This window comes from Poecilia formosa, unplaced genomic scaffold (assembly GCF_000485575.1).
Source record: "Poecilia formosa unplaced genomic scaffold, Poecilia_formosa-5.1.2 Scaffold170, whole genome shotgun sequence".
Taxonomy (NCBI): domain Eukaryota; kingdom Metazoa; phylum Chordata; class Actinopteri; order Cyprinodontiformes; family Poeciliidae; genus Poecilia; species Poecilia formosa.
Genome location: NW_006800109.1, coordinates 332,423 through 353,462, shown reverse-complemented (window position 1 = coordinate 353,462; position 21,040 = coordinate 332,423). Strand labels below are relative to the sequence as shown.

The 21,040-nt window shown below is 41.2% G+C and overlaps 1 protein-coding gene across 1 annotated transcript; it reads left to right on the top strand.

Moving 5' to 3' along the window:
- Positions 1-3,415: 3,415 nt before the first annotated feature.
- Positions 3,416-17,962, top strand: LOC103146891 (sodium channel protein type 4 subunit alpha B-like). Its single transcript, XM_016677957.1, has 30 exons — positions 3,416-3,595; positions 3,681-3,818; positions 4,229-4,347; positions 4,777-4,866; positions 5,655-5,783; positions 5,913-6,004; positions 6,955-7,203; positions 7,288-7,351; positions 7,430-7,571; positions 7,642-7,842; positions 7,920-7,998; positions 8,290-8,528; positions 8,781-8,852; positions 8,941-9,042; positions 9,135-9,491; positions 9,573-9,771; positions 9,875-10,116; positions 10,259-10,355; positions 11,161-11,315; positions 12,291-12,464; positions 12,556-12,678; positions 12,775-13,059; positions 13,181-13,234; positions 13,434-13,571; positions 13,656-13,760; positions 13,854-14,124; positions 14,208-14,829; positions 14,914-15,058; positions 16,099-16,176; positions 16,546-17,962. The coding sequence occupies exons 1-30, from the start codon at positions 3,464-3,466 to the stop codon at positions 16,957-16,959; spliced, it is 5,307 nt and encodes a 1,768-aa protein (XP_016533443.1). The 5' UTR covers positions 3,416-3,463; the 3' UTR covers positions 16,960-17,962.
- The last annotated feature ends 3,078 nt before the right edge of the window (positions 17,963-21,040 follow it).

The following is a 21,040-nucleotide window of genomic DNA, read 5'->3' as shown; positions in this document are numbered from 1 at the left end:
TCTGGATGAATCAGTTCAACTCTGGAGATGAAGATGTGTTGCAACATTTTGAGTCATAATTTTTGCATCTAAAACTGTTTTTAGACATTGTTTTAAAAACCTGTCTCTAAAAACCATTTGCAAATACAGAAACCTGAGGCTGAGTTCATGAATAAGTAGGAAAAAATGCTAAATTTAATCACATTGTGTGTTTCTGGGTTTTATTTCTGGTAAAGTTGTTAAAAACTGCAACAAATAATTTTGAAGGGACAGCATTATGTATTTTCAAAAGTATATGGAGCCATTTTATAGCATAATGAATCATCCCAGTGGGATTTCTGTCCTCATATCTCCACAAACAAACTGTACCAAGGGGGAAGAGAACAGAGTTTATTTCAAATGGACTAAAGAGCTGCTGATTGGGAATTTAGCTCTCTGAAGTCCTTGGACTGACTTGGCTTGGACTGACGAGGGTTGAAGGATTTTCATCAGAAAATATGTGAAGGAATATTTCACACATCTGTGTAACTCAGACATTAAGCTCAGTTTAGTTTGAGGCTTCAGAGAAAGCATCAACAGATTAATCTGAGGACAGAGGGGAAGGAGGGAGGAACGGTGAAGAGGTCAGAGGAGGAGGAGGTTAGCGGCTGATCAGAGGGAGGTGAGGAGGAGCTGAAAGACAGCCATGTAGGAACACATGAACTGTGTGTGTGTGTGTTGGAATGAGCTGGGTCATCGTCCTCCTTGTAATTTTACACCAGAAAGTAAAACTGATGACTCCCAACAGCTGCTGGTGCCATGGAGACGAGAGGGCGGAGTAAAACCTGGAAATGAGAAGGAAACCAGAGACAGGGGCCCGAGTGTGTGAGATTTATACCGACTGAATCTGCCTCCACGATTACAGTTCTGCTCATCACAACACAACAATTTATGATCAGACGCCCATCATCACACACTCCACAGACCCAGATCTGCTCACCTTAACTGCTTCCACCTTCAGGAACCAATGACGTTCAGTTCACATCTTCTAGAAGTCACATCTGTAATGGAGGTCTTGAACACGGCCATTCAGATTCCATGTTCTCTAATGAACAGAGGCCACCAACCTGTGATCACCGAACAGCTTTCGTACAAGTATCTGAGATGTAATGCAACAAATCTGATGATACAGTTAAAAATCCATCATCAACTTTTGGTCCAACGTGGCTTGGTACTAGTCCTCCCACTCCTACTCCTGGTTATAAAATGCCTGGTGCCACTGAACCGAGCTTTGGAGTAGAAGAGAACCCATCTTGACAAGTTTGGTTCCAGAGCTGACGATGCATATGGAAAGGAACCCAACTATACCAAGCTGGTATATCTCATCCTTTCAAGCAAATTCAATCTTCTTACTCATGGTAGGTTGTTCAAGGATCCATCCTCAGTGGAGAGGTCAGATAAAGAAAGATTTGAAGACTTTGTGATTGCTCAACTTCATCCAGATTGGGACGACTGGGACACCCTCCTGAAGGCAGGCATGGGGAAGGAGCTTGCTTGTTGATGAGATCTTGGCTCCAGGGGTTCAGAAGGGCCAATTTATAAAAAGCTTCAGGAAGCCATGTCCATGTGGGTCCAGTACCTAAGGGAGCAATGGGATTTCAAGGGGCAGATGAGTTCAGGGACCTGGATGTGCCAATTCCCTCATCATCATTTGGGTCTAGAGACATGAAATATCACCTCACTAGTGGGTTAGGATCATTGCAGTCCTCAAAATCATTCACCACATTAAGGTAGAGGGGTTTATTCACTGTGTCACGCACTGGTAACCTGCTTAGGTTGAATCTGGTCTTCACCATATTGACATACACTGCAAATAAGTTTTCTTTGATAATAATTCTGCTTGGCAGTAAAGGTCCATGCAGTTTATGGTGAGTTGATTCTGATCAGAGGCTGTTAATGGGAGAATACACAACAGGAAGGTTCATTGTTGGTGAACATCATCTGTTGCAGATCAGAATAACTGAAACTCTGTTTCCTTGAACGTTTGACCCCGCTGTCATTTCCTCCACATCCGGCTTCAAAATCAAAATAACTAATCCTCACTGTGACTGCTAGCACAGGCAAAAAGAGCTTTTATATTCACAAATGAAATAAAATTGGTTATCAAGTATCATCAAGAAAGGAAAAGTCTGGGAGAGGTCAAACAAATCAGATTAAAGCAAAAAGAAGAAACCTTTAGATTTAAAGGGGCAGAGATGGAGACGGTTAGTCAGATGGACACATCCAGAAACAGGCAGATCCAGACAGAACCATGGTTACCAGGAAGAGAGAAACATTGTTTCATGAACTCTGGAGGAGTAACAAGGAGAGGGGAGCAGTTCTAGTGAGAACAAACCAGCTGAGAACGGCCCGCCTGTAAGTCTGATATTAACAAATATCTAAAGAAACACATGAGCTGATGAAGGACAGTAAAAAACTTCATGTGGAATAGCAGTACTCTATTCTCCTGTCAGGAAGATTTTCCTGATCGGTTCTGAGCACAGCAAGTTAAACATGTTCAGAACTTTACCTGTCACTTTTCTTATGCAGATTATTTTTCTGACATATTTTTTTCAGAAAACCAAACCTCTCCAAAGTGAAGGCCAGTAAATGAGTCAATGTGAAGAGGATGCGTAAATTAAACTTTTGATCCACAGCAGAAGCTTCCAGACCTTAATGGGCCAATGAAAGTGGAGACTAAATATTAAGTGTGGAGTGGTTGTTCAGCTGGAGATAATATGAGAAACACCTGGAGTTTTCGATGTGGTTGATTTATTGCTAGCTTATCATCTTTCAAAAGCAGCAACATCCTGAGAACTGACCAGAACCAGTATGACCACAACAGAACAACCAACCCTGAATTTGACTGGCTTCACTTGAACTGATCTGACCAATACAAGACATGCCTGACTACACCAGACCTGGACTGGACTTACCACACCAGAACTGGACTGACCACCCCAGATGTTGTTCATCCATATTGCAGCTAGTCCGACCACACCAGGACTGAACCGACTACACAAGAACGAAACCGACCACACCAGAACTGTTCCAACCACATCAGAACTTAGCCGATCAAAGCAAAACTGAACCAATAACACCAACACTCAGCTGTCACTGGAAAACTGGTCTGACTGAACGAGAACTGGAATTCCCACTCCAAAACTGGAACAACCAGTCAACAGATCTACAATGAACTGGATGTGTTACAGTCATGAGATCAGATGAATCAGGTGTTTGCTGTAATCTGGGATTCAGGTGACAAAGGATCGCAGTTGGCTTCTTGTTTTGATCAAAGCATCTCTTCCTATTGGCTGCTGGAGATTTGCTTACTTCCTGTTTTTATATGTTTTTTCTTTTCTTTGTTGAATTGTATGGAAAGATATTTTAGACCTTTTGTCTTCCTTTCATCAGGAGGCGGTTGCTAGGCAGCACAGAAGTTTGGGTGGTTCTCCAAAATGTCAATATGGCCCCTCTGCTGCCCCCTGTTGGTGCGGAGGTGTTTAGACGCTTCACACCAGCCTCACTGGAGGAAATTCAGCGAAGGCATGAAGCTGAAGAGAAGGAGCAGCAAATCAGAAAGGAGCAGAACATTGAGGTATTGATAGCCTATTAGCTGTTAGTAACAAAATCAATCAGTAGGACAATAACCAACCCTGATCTGATTGGTTATCCTCTTGCAGATAGCAGAGGAGGATCTTCCTAAACCAGCAAGTGACCTGGAAGCTGGGAAGCCCCTCCCCTTTATTTATGGAGACCCGCCCGCTGAGTTTCTCAACATCCCATTGGAGGAGCTGGATCCCTTCTACCAATCACAAAAGGTTTCACTCTCCACTGAAATTTGACTGTGCAACCTTCTTATCAGTAAATGTCACACTAAATTGATCAATTTTCCATCAATGTCCATTATATCGGACATGAAAGTGAACTTCCAATTATCTGTTGTTTATTAGGTCTTTATTTGACGTCAGATATTTTTTTACATTGATGTTCAGTCTTGGTTAAAGACTGAGATAGAAAAATATCAGGAAGTTCAGTTCAAACTCAATTGGTGTGATTTTAAAGCTTTAGATATCAAACATAAAAACTAACTGGAATAACTGGCTTTTGGTTTCTACAAATGAAAGTTCTCATTTGAATTAAGATGTATAAAAATCAAACTGAAGGTAATAAACTTATCTGAGAAAATCAGTTTGACTCCATTCTTTCTGTTTTCCCTGTTTCTTTGCAGACCTTCATCGTTCTCAGTAAGGGAAATGTCATCTACAGGTTCAACGCTGAACCAGCCTGTTACCTGTTGAGTCCCTTCAGCCCTCTGAGGATCTTCTCCATCAGGATCCTCATCCATTCATATCCTCTATCACATCACTCTGCTTTCTAAAGCTTTTCTTTAGAAACCAAAGGTCTTGAAAACATCTGGACTAAGACAGCAGTTTCTTCTGATTTCAGAGCTCCTGATCGTAGTTGCATCCTTTTAAAATCCACAGTGTGCTGGAAGGTTACCCCAGAGTGGTAATTTCCTGTTTGAAACTGAGGAACCACTTTCATCAGGGGCCAAAATTGTGCTAAACAAGAGTCAGTGTTGCATCTAGTCTGAGTTTTAAACCGTCTACAGCTGCATTCCTATGATAAATGTGTGCAAAAGTTCATTCATATTCCCCGAATATAGGAAAAACAAAATTTGCAATTGTGGCGTTTCCATTATATCGGACATGAATGAGTTTGTGCTCGTCATAAATCATTAAAAACGTACTGTTTTGTTTTCCTTAAAACTAAAACTTTATTCAGCTTGTTCATCATGGTGACAATCCTGACCAACTGTGTGTTCATGACCATGAGCGATCCTCCACCGTGGAGCAAGACAGTGGAGTAAGCACGCACACACACACACACACACACACACACACACACACACACACACACTGACTTAATTTATGGAAAACCGTTTTGTGTCACTGGCGAAACAATAAAAAACATAAGGTGTCACAATTTTGACTTTCACCTCCATAATCCATTATTAAAAAATGTCACAAACTTATCCTCAACATACAAACTCAAAATTAAGTGTCAAGTGATTCAGTGTATCATCTTGCAAAGCCACAACTGTTGAAAACAAAGTAAGAGTTCTGACTTATAATCACCAATTTGAGAATCAATCCTAAGTGAATATGGCATTGATCCTTTTTAGTCAAATCCAACCTTGAGATGCAAAGTAAAGGTTGAAATTCAATTTTGTGGTTAAGAAAAACAAATCAAAATTGAGAAAATAAAAAGTACTCTGAAACTTATATTTGTGACATACTGTTTCTTTCTTGCTACCTGCATTCCAAAATGGCTGACCTTTGGTAATTTGATAGTGATATTGTGCAGAATTTTTTCACAGTGTGAAAAGGGTTGGAAAAAATACATAATTTTTGCCCAGATTTTCAGTTCAGAAGAACATGTAAATAGGTAAGGTAAGGTAATTTTATTTAAATGGCACATTTTCAGCAACAAGGCAGTTCTAAGTGTCTTGCATGAATTGGAATGAAATACAAACAAAACCAAAGAAAGACAAAAAGGTAAAAGTATAAAACTACATATTGGTTCCCCATGTTTAACAACATGCTCAGTATGTTGGGTTCTTGACTCAAATATGTCTTCCTGTTGTTGCACAGATACGTATTCACGGGCATCTACACATTTGAGGCAACCATCAAAGTTTTATCCAGAGGGTTCTGCGTAGGAGACTTCACCTTCCTGAGAGATCCGTGGAACTGGCTGGACTTCATGGTCATCAGCATGGCGTAATAATAAAAAACTTCCTGGAGAGATTGTATTTCATCAAACTTAGATTTGCTGAAATGAACTTTCCTCTGAGATGTCTTCAAATGAAGATAAATGTGAGGATAATGAGGAATGTCTCCGTTTTACAGATACCTGACAGAGTTTGTTGACTTGGGAAACGTATCGGCACTGAGGACGTTCAGAGTGCTTCGAGCCCTGAAAACCATCACAGTAATCCCTGGTATGTCCGTTTCATTGCTGAAACGAGCATGGTGGTTGGAGTTGTGATATTTTTGGGACTTTTAGAACTTACGAGAAACTTGACAAACCAGATAAAATATAACTTCATATCTATATCATGTGTTCTGATATGGATAATACAGCAGTCTAACATTATATTTGGACTGAAAGAGAAACTGATATTTTCTGTAGGTTAAAAATTAAAAAAAATGGACAGTTTTCTTCTAGGAACCCTTGGACCCCAACTGTCTTCATGATATTCAGTGACCCAGACTAAGAAACCATTTTGAGGTTCGTGAAGACAAAGAAACCCATCAAACAGTTCAGAAAAGAAGTTGTGGGGATGTTTATAGCAAGGTTAGGTCCTACAGCATCCTGAGGTTTGAACATGTCACAGAGCTCTGTTCAAGCCGTCATCTGAACATGGAGAGAACATGGATGGACCAACCTGCCAAAACATGGACATCCACCTAAACTGTCAGAGAGTAGAGCACTGATTGGAGATATATGGCAACTTTGAAGGAACTGCAGAGATCCAAAGCTCAGGTGGGGCAATCTGCCCAAGGAAGAATGAACAGCCATAGACTCCAAACAACGTAGAGAAAACAACAAAGTGAAAGACTGTAATGGATTATAATGCAAATGTGGACAGTAGTGTGTAAAAGTAGCAAACTGAGGAAAATGGGTCAGTATGTCCTAAGCCTAAGCCTATAGCAGCTGCTGTTTTATAACCTCAATCAGTCTAACTATAAACAGCTTTATGAAAAGGGAAAGTTTTAAGCCTTGTCTTAACAGTAGACAGGACGTCTGCCTCATGGACAGAAACTGGGAGCTGGTTTCACAGGAGAGCAATCTTGATAATTCAATAATTAAATTGTAGATAAATAATTGTGACACTGGTAGTTAAAGCTGACAGTAACTCTGATATTTCCTTTGCCACATTCTCTGCAGGCTTAAAGACGATTGTCGGAGCGCTCATCCAATCAGTGAAGAAGCTGCGTGATGCCATGATTCTGACTGTCTTTTGCCTTAGTGTCTTTGCTCTCATTGGTCTTCAGCTATTCATGGGAAACCTCAGACAAAAATGCGTACTGATCCCACCGCTATTACGCAACGACACATCAGAGGGAGCTTTCAACATCAGTTTCCACGAAAACAACAGCAGTGACTTTGATTTCTACACACACATTAACAACCCAGGTAGCATGTTAAGTATTTTACCTCACAAATCATAATCATCCACATGCTCAGATGCAAACATCAACCTGTCCTTGTGTCTCACAGACAATTATTACCACCTACCTGGTCAACTTGATGCTCTGCTGTGTGGAAACAGCTCTGATTCAGGGTAGCTTTAAGTAAATATTACTATTACTATTAACATTATTGATTATGGTGATAATGATGATGATGATGGTGTATCCAGGACCTGTCCAGATGGATACATGTGTCTGAAGGCAGGGAGAAACCCAAACTATGGGTATACCAGCTACGACAGTTTCAGCTGGGCGTTTCTGTCTCTGTTCAGACTCATGACCCAGGACTTCTGGGAAAACCTCTTCCACCTGGTCAGTACCCTACAGCTCCCTAATGCTGAGGCTAGTCCTAGCATCATCTCACCTCTGTTTATCTGTGTAGACGCTGCGAGCTGCAGGTAAAACCTACATGATCTTCTTCGTGGTCATCATCTTCCTTGGTTCCTTCTACCTCATTAATCTCATCCTGGCGGTGGTTGCCATGGCGTACGCTGAGCAGAATGAGGCTAACATTGCCGAGGCCAAACAAAAAGAAGAGGAGTATGCCCAGATTCTGGAAGCACTGAAGCAGAGAGAAGAGGAGGTAAGATGTGATGAAGAGAAACCCCCCATGACATTTCAGGACAAAGCTGAATGTTTGTTTGTTTTTTGTCTTCACAGCAAGCGGCCAAGAGGGCGGCGCTCTTGGAGAATCAAGACCCCGCATCACAAAGCCAAGAGGAGCATACGAACATGGAAGGTACTCAGACTCACTGAACGTACTGGGGTTATTGACTCTGGTTCTGCCACTCATAATAAGTCTTCAGGTTTCTTCTTGTAAAAAAGATCCATCCTTGGAACTAATCCAATGATGGATCACCAGATGTCTGAATTTGAAGTATTAAAAAAATTTGCACCATTCAGTTGAGTTTACTTTACATGTTTCTGTAAGGATTCCGTACATGAAATTGGCTGAATTTACAGATTAAGAAAAAAAACTAATTGGTGCTCAGTGATGCATTTCACCTTACTCAGCAGCTTTGTGTTTCAGAGTTTGAGGATGACCAGAGACCATGTCCTCCATGCTGGTACATGTTTGCTAACATCTTCCTGAAGTGGGACTGTTGTGGCTGTTGGCGATGGCTGAAAAAGCTTCTGTATACTATCGTCATGGATCCATTTGTGGACCTTGCCATCACCATCTGCATTGTCCTCAACACTGTCTTCATGGCCATGGAGCATTATCCAATGACTGAGGAGTTTGAAGATCTTCTCAGCACTGGAAATTTGGTCAGTAACAGAGGAGAAACTGAGTCAAAGTCTACAGAGTAAGGTTGAGTCCAATGAGTTAATATTGCATTTTGGTGTAACATTTGGTAGAAGGTTGGCTTAGATGGGCTGAGGTCGAGTAACAGGGTCTGGTAACAGGTTAGGCTGGTGTTTTTCAATTCTGGTCCTCAGTTCCCGCTGCCCTGAATTAGCTGGTGATATTACTCCTAAAGAACCAAAGTAATCATTTTTTGTCTGATGTCTGATCCCCAGGTCTTTACAGGGATCTTTACAGCTGAGATGGTTCTCAAACTTTTGGCAATGGATCCATATTATTACTTCCAGGTCAGGATTATATATCAATAAAAGTGGAACAGTTTTTATGTTGAGCAACTGCTCCCATGGTTACAGTCTCTTGTTTTCTTGGTTACAGGTGGGCTGGAACATCTTTGATAGCATCATTGTCACCATGAGTCTGGTGGAGCTAGGACTGGCTAATGTTCAGGGTCTGTCAGTGTTGCGGTCCTTCAGATTGGTCCGTTCATCACTTTCTCACCATGATTAAGCTGTGACCCCAGTTCTGTATATTTCTGTCCTCATATGTCCATCTTACCGTGTTATCTCCAGATGAGAGTGTTTAAGCTAGCCAAGTCGTGGCCGACTCTCAACATGTTGATAAAGATCATCGGGAACTCTGTGGGAGCCCTGGGGAACTTGACGCTGGTTCTCGCCATCATTGTCTTCATCTTCGCTGTCGTTGGGATGCAGTTGTTTGGAAAGAGCTACAAAGACTGTGTCTGCCGCATTGCAGAAGACTGTGAGCTTCCTCGCTGGCACATGAACGACTTCTTTCATGCCTTCCTCATCATCTTCAGGGTTCTGTGTGGCGAGTGGATCGAGACAATGTGGGACTGTATGCAAGTTGCAGGGGAACCTATGTGTCTGATTGTCTTCATGATGGTACTGGTGATTGGAAACCTGGTGGTAAGTCTGTGCAGAAAAACTCTTTCTAATCTGAGTTTGGTTTTTAAAAAGTTTCAAAACATGTTCCTGATCTTGTTTCAGGTCCTGAATCTGTTCCTGGCCTTGCTGCTAAGCTCATTCAGTGGGGACAATCTTGCAGTTACAGAAGATGAAGGAGAAAACAATCTCCAGATTGCGATAAACCGGATCAGCAGGGCTGTAGCCTGGACCAAGGCCTGGTTCCTGAAACACATTTGGACTTTGGTGGGAAAGAAAACAAACGTGAACTCAGATGTGAATGGTGGGAGCAGACATTATTTGTTAACATATAAATATTAATATGAGGTTTGTTTTTTGCTCTTAATAGTTATTTTTGTCTTTGTACTTGAAATCAATGTTTTTAGCTGTACCCTGTGAAGAAGGTGAAAAATCAAAGGAAGTTTTATCTCTGACAATCGTGAATTCTGAGCAGCCGATGGTTCAAGTTCCCAAAGTTGATCTGTCGTTCCTGAGCAGCTACTACCATAACATCACATGTCTGAAGGTCCCCATTGCTGAAGCCGAGTCTGATTTTGACATGCCTGAAAATGAAGATGATGAAGATGAAGATAATGAGGAGGATGACACAGAAGACGAGCTTTCACAAGTAAAATCTTGGGTTTTGGTTTCTGTTGAGGAATTTTATTTTCCTGCAGTAGTCCACCTTTTTTGTCACAGTGGATAAATTATGAAGTCATTTGAATGTTTTTAAAAATAACGTTTTAATACTAAGATCTGTCTATGCTCAGGGTGATGAGTCTTCGATCTGCAGCACTGTGGAGAGAGCTCCTGAAGTCCAAAAAATAGAAGAGGTAGAAGAAACTCCAGAGGACTGCTATACAGAAAGTAAGTGCACTGAGAAAAGCTGAAGTGTTGTATCCATTTAATTGAGGTTGTATAGGGCCTAGTGTGTCAGCTACAGAAGAATATTAAGTTTTCAGCAGCCAATGGCCCCTTCAAGGAAGGTTTCACAGCTACACAGAAAGAAATGGAGAACAAAAAGATAAAAAATTGATATAATAGCAAATAATGGAAAGTTCCTCTTTGCCCATCTACACTGCAGTCTTTTACATCAACTCCCCATGCTGCCAACTTCAGAGGTTCTCTGATGTCTCTCCCATAGCTGGTTTCATCATAGACTCAGAGTACAGACATTGGACTCAGGACTTTGTGAACTGGTGTTAGTGGAACCATCTCCTGATCAATGCGGGGGAAATCCAAGCTGGTGGTGGACTTCCACAGGCGCAGACCTACCTAAATAACACCGATGAAAATCCAGGGACTGGACATTGAGTTAGTGGACTCTTATAAGTACCTAGGTATTTACCTGAACAATTTTCTATAGCTGCGGCCATGTTCCTATTTGGGACTACGGTTCTTTTGGTGATGCTCTGTTTTATTTTTGGGCCAAACATACTTTTTGGATGACCCAGAAACTTGAAGGCTGAAACTAAAAGGGTATGCACAGTTATGATCAAACAAACTGGGTTGTTTTTCAGTTGACTTGTGTAAAGTAAATGTTCTGAAGTTATTTCAGCACATTTTTGCATGAAAAACAGCTGGAAACAGGAGTGTGTAAACATCATACATTAGGCGTCCATTCAGTCCCATGAACACTACTATGTTTGAACTGTATGGGTTTCTATTGCAGAGTGTTACAATCGCTGTCCCTGTCTGGATATAGACACGACCCAGAGCAAAGGAAAGATCTGGTTTAATTTCAGGAAAACTTGCTTCACCATCGTAGAGCACAACTACTTCGAGACATTCATCATCTTCATGATCCTGCTGAGCAGTGGTGCTCTGGTAAACTCTATCCCACAATATTTAACATACTAGCACTAACTCAAACCATAATTCCTTGTTGATGTGTTGATGTTTTTGACATCTTAGGGTTTTACTCTGAGATGTTTTATTGGTTGGTTCAATGGGGCTGTCAGGTCTCAACAAACTAATCTGATGGTTGGGTTGACCATCTGTGGACTACAGCATGGCTGACAGTGTGACTACTAACATGGCTGCTAAACATACACAGGTGAGATGATTTGACTCTATTAACCCTTTCAAAACAAAAAGAGTAATATGAATGACTAACAAAATAACCTTGTTTGGTAACTGGAAGGTTGCACCTTTTACTCTGATTATTTGATAAAAGACTGAGTCCCATCTTATCCCATTATTAGAAATTATACAACATACTTCAAGCATTTTTCAAGCCTGGAGAGCTTTTGACAAAATTAAATTAAGTTGCATATAAAAAATATTAGTGTCTGAAAAGTTTTTCACATTTTCACTGATATTCTGACAGTTTATCATTGGTGATGAGCTCAGTGGTTAGAGGTTGAACAGTCTCCTTGCCATCACCCTAATCTCACTGATTAGAGTGAAAACTTGAATTAAGATTACAGCAGACCCTTCCTATTTGCAATTTCTGTGTGTATTTTAGACCTAAGCTGTAAGAGGTATGAATAATTTTGAGCCTAACTGTACTGATACATTTTAGAAAAGTCTTTATTTTGTAACCTTGGCAAACAGGATTATCTCTTAATTTAAGCTTAAATTAATATCATCTGGGCTTCTCAACAGGGCTTGGTACCATTTTTCAGAACATTGGCCTGATAGTACATCCCCAACTCTGATGTATCGAGCTGGGAAAGCATTTATAATATTCAATCCATTTCACAAACACCTCTGTCAGTACTATGAAGATTATGAATATTAATTCATGACATATTAAATGATGAAGGTTTATCCATTAAAAACTCCAAATATTGTTGACAGGCCTTTGAGGACATCTACATTGAGCAGCGCCGGGTAATCAAGATAATTCTGGAATATGCAGATCAGGTTTTCACCTACGTGTTTGTGGTGGAGATGATTCTCAAGTGGGTCGCTTATGGATTCAAGACCTACTTCACCAATGCCTGGTGCTGGCTGGACTTCCTCATCGTAGATGTAGGAAACTGATTAATCCTGCATAATTACTCCTTCGTATTTCCACCAAAAGTCTTCATGTAAAGGTGTAGCTCATCAACACGTTTTTCAGGTGTCTCTGGTGTCACTGACAGCAAACATCCTGGGATACTCTGAGCTGGGAGCTATCAAGTCTCTGAGGACTCTAAGAGCATTAAGGCCCCTCAGGGCCTTGTCTCGCTTTGAGGGCATGAGGGTAAGATTGGCAGGTTAAACAGTGACAGATGGATAGGCATCTGTCTTGTTTTTGGTTAGCATTTCACTCTCTACTGTTGTATCTTTTGGCCTGTAGGTGGTGGTTAATGCACTGGTTGGTGCCATCCCCTCCATCTTCAATGTGCTGCTGGTCTGTCTGATCCTCTGGCTCATCTTTAGCATCATGGGTGTGAACCTGTTTGCAGGGAAGTTTTATTACTGCTTCAACGAAACATCAGAGGAGTATTTCTTTCCTGAGGAAGTCAACAATAAAACCCAGTGTCTCGATCTGATTGAGAAAGGCTTCTCCGAGGTCCGTTGGAAGAACACAAAGATCAACTTTGACAACGTTGGGATGGGCTACCTGTCTCTGCTGCAAGTGGTCAGTAAGAAGGCCAACATCAAGGGATTTATACTGTTTTTTGGTTGTTGTTGTTATTTTTACCAGTTAACATTCACATAGCTTTAAATTTGTAAAATAAATTGTACATTGTTTTCTTTAGGCCACATTTAAAGGTTGGATGGACATCATGTATGCAGCAGTGGACTCCAGAGAGGTCAGAACTTCTCATATTGTTACTGGTACAGTTTCTGGTCTTATTAAACCTAGTGTACCTAGGAATTGAGTTTTTAATGATGTTGATGCTGTAACCAGCAGGTTTCCTAGTCCCGGAACTGGGAAAAACTGTTGCTGTTATCCTGTGAGATGTAACTATGTTTTCTCTGCATACTGAGATTTCATCCTTCTTGGTTTAGGTGGAGTCCCAGCCAATGTATGAGGACAACTTGTACATGTACATGTACTTTGTCTGCTTCATTATCTTCGGGTCCTTCTTCACCCTCAACCTCTTCATAGGAGTCATCATCGACAATTTTAACCAGCAGAAAGCAAAGATAAGTTTCTTGTCAATGACCCTATATTGAGTAATTTTCTGTTTCCCTCTATCAGCCATTTAATATTTATGTTTGGCTGTTTACCTCGGAGGAACAGACATATTTATGACAGAAGAACAGAAGAAATACTACAATGCCATGAAGAAACTGGGATCCAAAAAGCCTCAGAAACCTGTTCCCCGGCCTACAGTAGGTTCAAGGACCTTCTGTAGAACTTAAATAAACCAAGCCTGTAAATATTAGTATGACGGATGTTGAACAACTCTTTCTGTTTCTGTCTAGAACAAGTTCCAGGGTCTAGTCTTCGACCTTGTGACCAAGCAGTTTTTTGATATCCTCATCATGGTGTTGATCTGTCTCAACATGGTGACGATGATGGTGGAAACAGATGAGCAGAGTCCTGAAAAGGAAAACATCCTGTACTGGGTCAACCTTGTCTTCATTGTCATTTTCAGCACAGAGTGCTGTCTGAAAATGATCGCTCTACGAAAGCACTACTTTAGTGTCGGATGGAACATATTTGACTTTGTAGTCGTTATATTGTCCATTGTTGGTGAGGAGGAAGCAGATTAGATGGTTTTGTTATGTCTAACAGAACATTTTTAAAAGCTTCCCCGTTTTTTTCTTCCTTTTCAGGCCTTCTTCTTGCTGATATCATTGAGAAGTACTTCGTTTCTCCCACTCTCTTCCGTGTGATCCGACTGGCTCGCATTGGGCGGATTCTTCGTCTCATTCGTGGAGCTAAGGGAATTCGAACACTGTTGTTTGCCTTAATGATGTCTCTTCCTGCCCTCTTCAACATTGGCCTCCTTCTCTTCCTCATCATGTTCATCTTCTCCATCTTTGGGATGTCTAATTTTGCTTACGTGAAGAAGGAAAGCATGATTGATGACATCTTTAACTTTGAGAGCTTTGGGAACAGTATGATCTGCCTGTTTATGATCACTACATCAGCTGGATGGGATGGACTGCTGAATCCCATCATGAACACACCTCCAGACTGTGATCCAGACTTTGAAAACCCAGGCACATCTGTCAGAGGAAACTGTGGCAGCCCGGCGGTGGGCATTGTCTTCTTTACTTCATACATCATCATGTCTTTTCTGGTGGTGGTCAATATGTACATCGCCATTATCCTGGAGAACTTTAACGTCGCCACAGAGGAGAGCGCCGACCCACTTTCTGAGGATGACTTTGATATGTTCTATGAAACCTGGGAGAAGTTTGACCCTCGAGCTTCGCAATTCATACACTACAGGTGAGTCCTAGCAGGTGAATGACCTCCTGTGAGACTTGGCTTCTTGTCCTGGTGAACCTGATTGTAATCTGATGTGTTTCGCAGTGAGCTGTCAGACCTCTGTGATACTCTACAGGATCCTATGAGGATTCCCAAACCCAACACCATCAAACTGATGCAAATGGACTTGCCTTTGGTTCCCGGAGACAAGATCCACTGTATGGACATCCTGCTAGCTCTCACTGCAGAGGTAATATCACCCATATTATCTTTTTTCTTGGAGACGTATGTAGTGTTTTTCCACAAAAAGAACACTCTGTGTAGTTACGTTCCTGTGCCTTTGAATGTTGGTGTTTTGTTAAGAGCCCACATCTACTTCCATCCGTTGTAGGAACCAAGCATGCATCATGAACAGGGGGCATTACACAACACATAAACAGAGTGTAGTAGAAAAATCCACAAAGTACGGTGTTTCCATCTACATGCTTAGCTGAAGAAAGTTGCTTTGGGTGTATTCTCATTCTTTATTTTGGTTGATTACAAGCGAGACACGTTGAGACATGTTGATCTCATTCTTTTGCAAACACAAGCGGCCAAAGTGAGTTTCCTCTGCAGAGTGTCTTGCCTCTCAGAGATAGGGTGATAAGCCTGGTCATCTGGAAGCACCTGAAGGAGACCCTGAGAAAGACACAGGACACATGGAGGGGACTATGTTTCTTGGTTGGCCCAGGAATGCCTTTGGATTCCTCCGAAGGTGCTGGCCCAAGTGGCTGGAGAGAGGGAAGTCTCGTCCTCATTGGTTAGGCTGCTTCCTCCACAACCCAACACCAGATAAGCGGTAGATAACAGATGGATAAACATGTCGATTTTAGTGTTATCTGAACCCAAACCAGCAGGGCTTGGGGGCTGCAGATCAGTCCACTGCAGCAGTTAGCAGTGGGTCTCTTGGTTCTCTTGTCATTCCAGGTATCTTAAAGTCATAAATGTGCCACTTCACCCCTGCCACCGACACTCACAAAGTTGATCAAACCTACTAGCTGATCTGCCTTGTCTGTCTCTTTGGGTTTTGAAGAAGTATTTGGTAGAACCAATTCTTTGGACAGATGTGGTTAGGATTAAAGACCTTTTCCGCTTACGGTCATCCGTATCAAGTTTTAACTTCTAGTTGGTCTGGATTTCTGGTTAAAACTCTCTCAACAACAGAATTAAACTACAGTAACAATTGAAGACCAAAATGTGTGAGAGATCTTTGAACACCTCTGTATACATATTTTCTTTGAATATTTCCAGGTTTTGGGTGAATCTGAGGCAATGGATGCTCTAAAGGCCACAATAGAGGATAAGTTCATGGCCAACAACCCTACAAAGGTTTTATCCTTATTTTTTTGTCATAGTCTAAGTCAGGGGTCTTCAATGTTTTCTCAGCCCTAGTTATGGCCTAATAATGACACTGCCATTCACAAACTGTTATTTGGCAAAATGTTCAGAGCTAGAATGTGTGTGTCTACCTGAAATACATTATTTTATGCCTTTTTTATCAGTTTGTTTCATGTTGGATTCATGTGATGTATAACGTTGAATGAAAAAAAACAAAAAACAAAAAGAATCTCAGTGACCTCACTAAGGGATCTGACAAACACATTGAAGACCCCTGAAAAAAATACCAATATTATCTCCAAAAGATAGCACTTGTACAATGAAAGTAACTGCATTTAATGTGGTTATTCATTTTTGCAGAAGTTGTATGAACCAATCAGCAACACTTTGCGTAAGAAACATGAGGATCTGGCAGCAACAGTGATCCAGAGAGCCTACAGGAGATGTCTTCTGCAGCGAGTGATCAAACTGGCGTCCTACAAGTACAGAGAGAGGACAGGGGGACAGCGAGACAATCTGTCTCCACCAGAGACGGAAGGATTTCTCTGTAAACGAATGGACCAGCTGTATGGAGACAGTGAGACGGCTCTGGCTGCTCCAGCTGAGGACCGGACTGTCCAGGTGGAACCACAGAGGGACATTCTCCTCCACTCTGCTCCTCCGCACAGCGACTGCAACTTCCTACACGATGAGAGCCTGACAGAGACGATGATGCAGCTGCAGACAAACTCGAATCAGGAGTGTTTCCTGTCAAAGGAGCAGCAGACTGAGTAACCCAGATGACTCTTCTCTGTTTAACAGAGCTTTCTTCAGTTCAGTTTGACACGAAAACCCACAAGGAAAGTGACTCTGGGTTATTAATGCCACAAAAGAAACAAATAATGTTTCCAAACAGCTCTTCACTTCACTGCTCATCACTTCAAAGCCAAGACATCTTTACTTATCCTTCCTTGTTTCTTTCTTCTGATTGGTGGATATTGATGTGATGAAAAGCTGAAGAAACCAATGGCTGCTAAAATTGAAGTAGCAAACAGCCATTCAGAAAGGTTTGGATTAGGTGAAGAAAGTGGTTATGTACCATTAGCCCGCCAGTGGAGCATCGGATAGTTGGAGCTTTGGAGCATGGGCTGCATGAACGCCCACTTTTACCATGTCACTCATATTCACTCATATAACCAGGCTGCTTAATGCAGAACCTAAATGTCTTAAATTTACGAGTAAAGTCAATTAATCTGCTGGACAGCAGGAGATCCAGGCAGTGGGTTAATCAGCAGGTGTTTGGGATTTTGTTCCGTACAGTAACGATGAAATGAACACAGAGAGTTGTGACAGCTCACACCTGGTTTAAGGTGGCACCTCCTTCCACCAGCAGACACCCAGCCCTGCATGAAGGAGGAAAACTCCTCCATCAGTCCCCAAGTCGTCACCCAGCAGACTGCAAACTGGAGGTGACAATAACTGACTGCGATGTCATCACAAGTGTAAAATGTGGGTCATTCGTAGCTGAATAAAGGTTAAACCAAAGGATGTTACTGTGAATGTTATGACAATGTTACTGCGTTTTATTCTTCCTTCCTTTTTCTTTCTTGCTTCAGTGCACGAATCTGGACTCAGATTAAACGTTTGTACTTTTGTTCTACAAAGGAATTCAACCCTTTTCCCCCCCTATGAAATAATGTTGCATCATGCAATGTTGACTTTAACGGATGAATCAGTATATTTGAAAGATTTCACCTGCAATAACATCTATGCGATTAAAGCTTCAGATTGTATTGAGCATGATTTCTGGAGTTTTTGTTTAAATATTTTTGTGTGCATCATGTACCATGGCATGGATGCTGAACCAGCATTTACTTTCATCTCTGACCTGAACTCAAGTTTAAAATAATAGTTTTATTTCTGACTAAAGGTACTGTTAAATAAGATTCTGTCCAACACAAATGTGCCGGAGCTGGTCTGGTAAATCAGTGGAGGAGGTTATGTTCTTCTGGAGAAACACAATCTGTGAAGGAGCTGCAGACAAACTGCAGCTTCTGCAGTTTGTCTGCAGGGGCAGTATTATGTATTTTCCAGGAACATAGTACCATTTTATAGCACAACCAAGCAACAATGATGCTTTCGGTTGAAATGATATATAAAATATGAGTTGAAAGTAATTCGACTTTGCAACTTGACGCCTTAAAATTAGCCGATGTCTCCTTAAGAAGCTCCTCCTTCCAACACTTTAACACACAGCGCTACACCTGAAGAAACACACACTAGCCAGTGGCAGAGCCAGCTTGGAGCACAACATCCATATTTTCCAAATAATTCACAAATAAAATATTTTCTTGAAGTGAATAAATATGTGCCTGTATTTATGAATTCATGATAAGAACACAAACAACTTCCAGGTTGCATCAGCCTGGAGGAAATAAAACCTTTTAGTTGGGAACTGATGAGCATGTGGCTTCCTGTGTGTGTGTGTGTGTGTTTCTGTGTACACATCTAAGAAGACACACTAGCTAACCTCTCATGTTTCAGTCAGAGAAGCAAAGCTGAAGACGGCAGACAAACCCAGAGAGAGGAAGACGAGCTGGAAAACAGATCGATAGGTAACTGTCCTCCCAGGAATCGGATGTTTACCGGATTTAGTTTGGAAAAAGCAGAAGAAGGTAAGCTTGAGTCAAGTGTTTCAGATGGAAGCGAGGTGTGATATGAACCGTGTGTGTGTGTGCATGCAGAGCTGAGATTACACAGTGGGGTCAAACCTTGATCTGTTGGATGGGTTTTTGATGATTGTGGTTTCTAAAAACAGCTTCTCCACTTTCATCTGGAAACCTTCTCTCTGATTTACATCTCGTTTTAGGTCAAATCACTTGTTTTCCACAGGTATGGATTGTTATATTTACATTTTCTTGAAGTGAAAGTAGAAAAGCATCCCTGGTTTTAACACTAACCAGGAAGAACAAGTCCTGGCTCAGCTGTGCTCCTAATGAAAACTCCAATTTATGAAAGATGCGATTATATTTGGGCTTTATGTGAGATAATGTAACAGTGATTTAGAGCTCAAATGCAGCTGTTTAAGCACAAAAAAGGAAGGACTAATTATGAACTGAAGCAGACAATCAGAAACAAGCACAAAATCACACTGATATAAAAAAAATCTTACTGAAATGGATTCAAAATTACTGGGGAAGTTAGTGAAGGGATGCTAAAACCAGAGTTATGAGCTTTTCTTTCCTTGTACCAGTTAAAAAGTTGCATTTTGAACATCTGCAGATGTGAGAGGGATGCATGATTAAATCCCGTCAAATGAGAGTTACAGTAACCCAGTCGTGAAACAATAAAAGCATAAAATAATGTCTGTCAGACGGGCTTCCTCAATTAAAAAAAGAGGACTCAACCACAACACTGACTGGGCATTATTTTCACACCTTGTCATGAAACCTGGTTAGGGCTGGTGAGATCTTTCCAGGACTCGCAGAAAACAGGACGTCAAGAAACCTGAGTGGAAAAGTAATCTTGCATTCTGATTTAATGATGATTGAAGTGTGATATTTTTGTTTCAGCATTGTCATCTAATGAATATAATCTGATTTAAGTAATCTTGTATTCTGATTTAATGATGATTAAAGAAGGTTATTTTTGTTCCAGTACTACTGAATATAATCTGATTTAGTGAAGAAGATGGTGTAACAGGTAATGATTGCCTGATTCAGTTGTAGCAGATAGGAATTAAGTTGCTGGAGCTGAACTTATACTGTGTCATGAGCTCATGGGTGGAGCAGTGAGAGGCTGCAGAATAAACAATGTAGAAGCCTAAATTCAATTTTAGTTCATTCAGACCTTTTGGATAAATTATGTTTATATTTCTTATACTAATTTGTTACATTGGATTACTAAGGTCTTGTAAATTTGCATAAGTAATTGGAGTTAAGGATTTTAGGGTGTGGCCAGGCAGAATCAGTTTGGCAGTTGGAGTGGAGCCACACAGTTTTTTTACCTCTCTCTCTCGGGACTCTTTTGTTTATTATTTTGTGGAAAAATAACATTTGTACCGTTTTTATTTTGAAGTAAACCGTTAACTTTTATCAAGAGGACCCAGTTTGTTTGTTTTTTTGGTCGTTTTTTCGTCATCAAGTGGACTGAAGGGGAAGGACGGAGAGCGTCAAGCTTATGGCTTCATTATTTAGGAACCTACAAACAAGAAACAAGAGGTTAACAGTGGCCACAGAGTCTGATGACGCAGGCATCCATCCATGTTTTCTATGGAATCGGATGATACCAATCAACTGTTGCCACAGAGTCTGATGACAGGCATCCGTCACTCTTTTCCACTGAATCGGATGATACCGATAACCGCCCACTCTTAAAATAGAAAGCCCAGAAAGTATAAAGATTATGAGAAAGCAGAACCAGGCGTTCTTTGTTCCACAGTACTTGAGTCGGCACCACATGAGGATGCTGAATCAACGGAGGGCCGTGCCCTGAAACCCCGGGGAGGTGAAGACTTCGCACTGCTCAGTAAAGAACGAGATCCGTTAGCCCACATACCGGGTTTCTGATCAGACAGGTGTCCTACGCTCAACCCAAGGATCACCACCATGCTACAGCAGACTTGGAGAACAGACGGAGATCACAGAGTGATAAGGAAATGAGTACAGAGGACAGTCAGCAGTTCAACTTCGTTATGTCCTAAAAAGGATCTTGCCACACCAGGACAGTATTTCAATTATAATTCCATTATTAATAGATGCTGTATGTTAATTTTCCCCTGCTAAAGCTTGCTAATAAAATGTTAAAGTCTGATCGATGTTGTGGACAGTTAAATTAATTGTCAATTTATGAGTTACTTCTTCTGATTAAAGTAAAA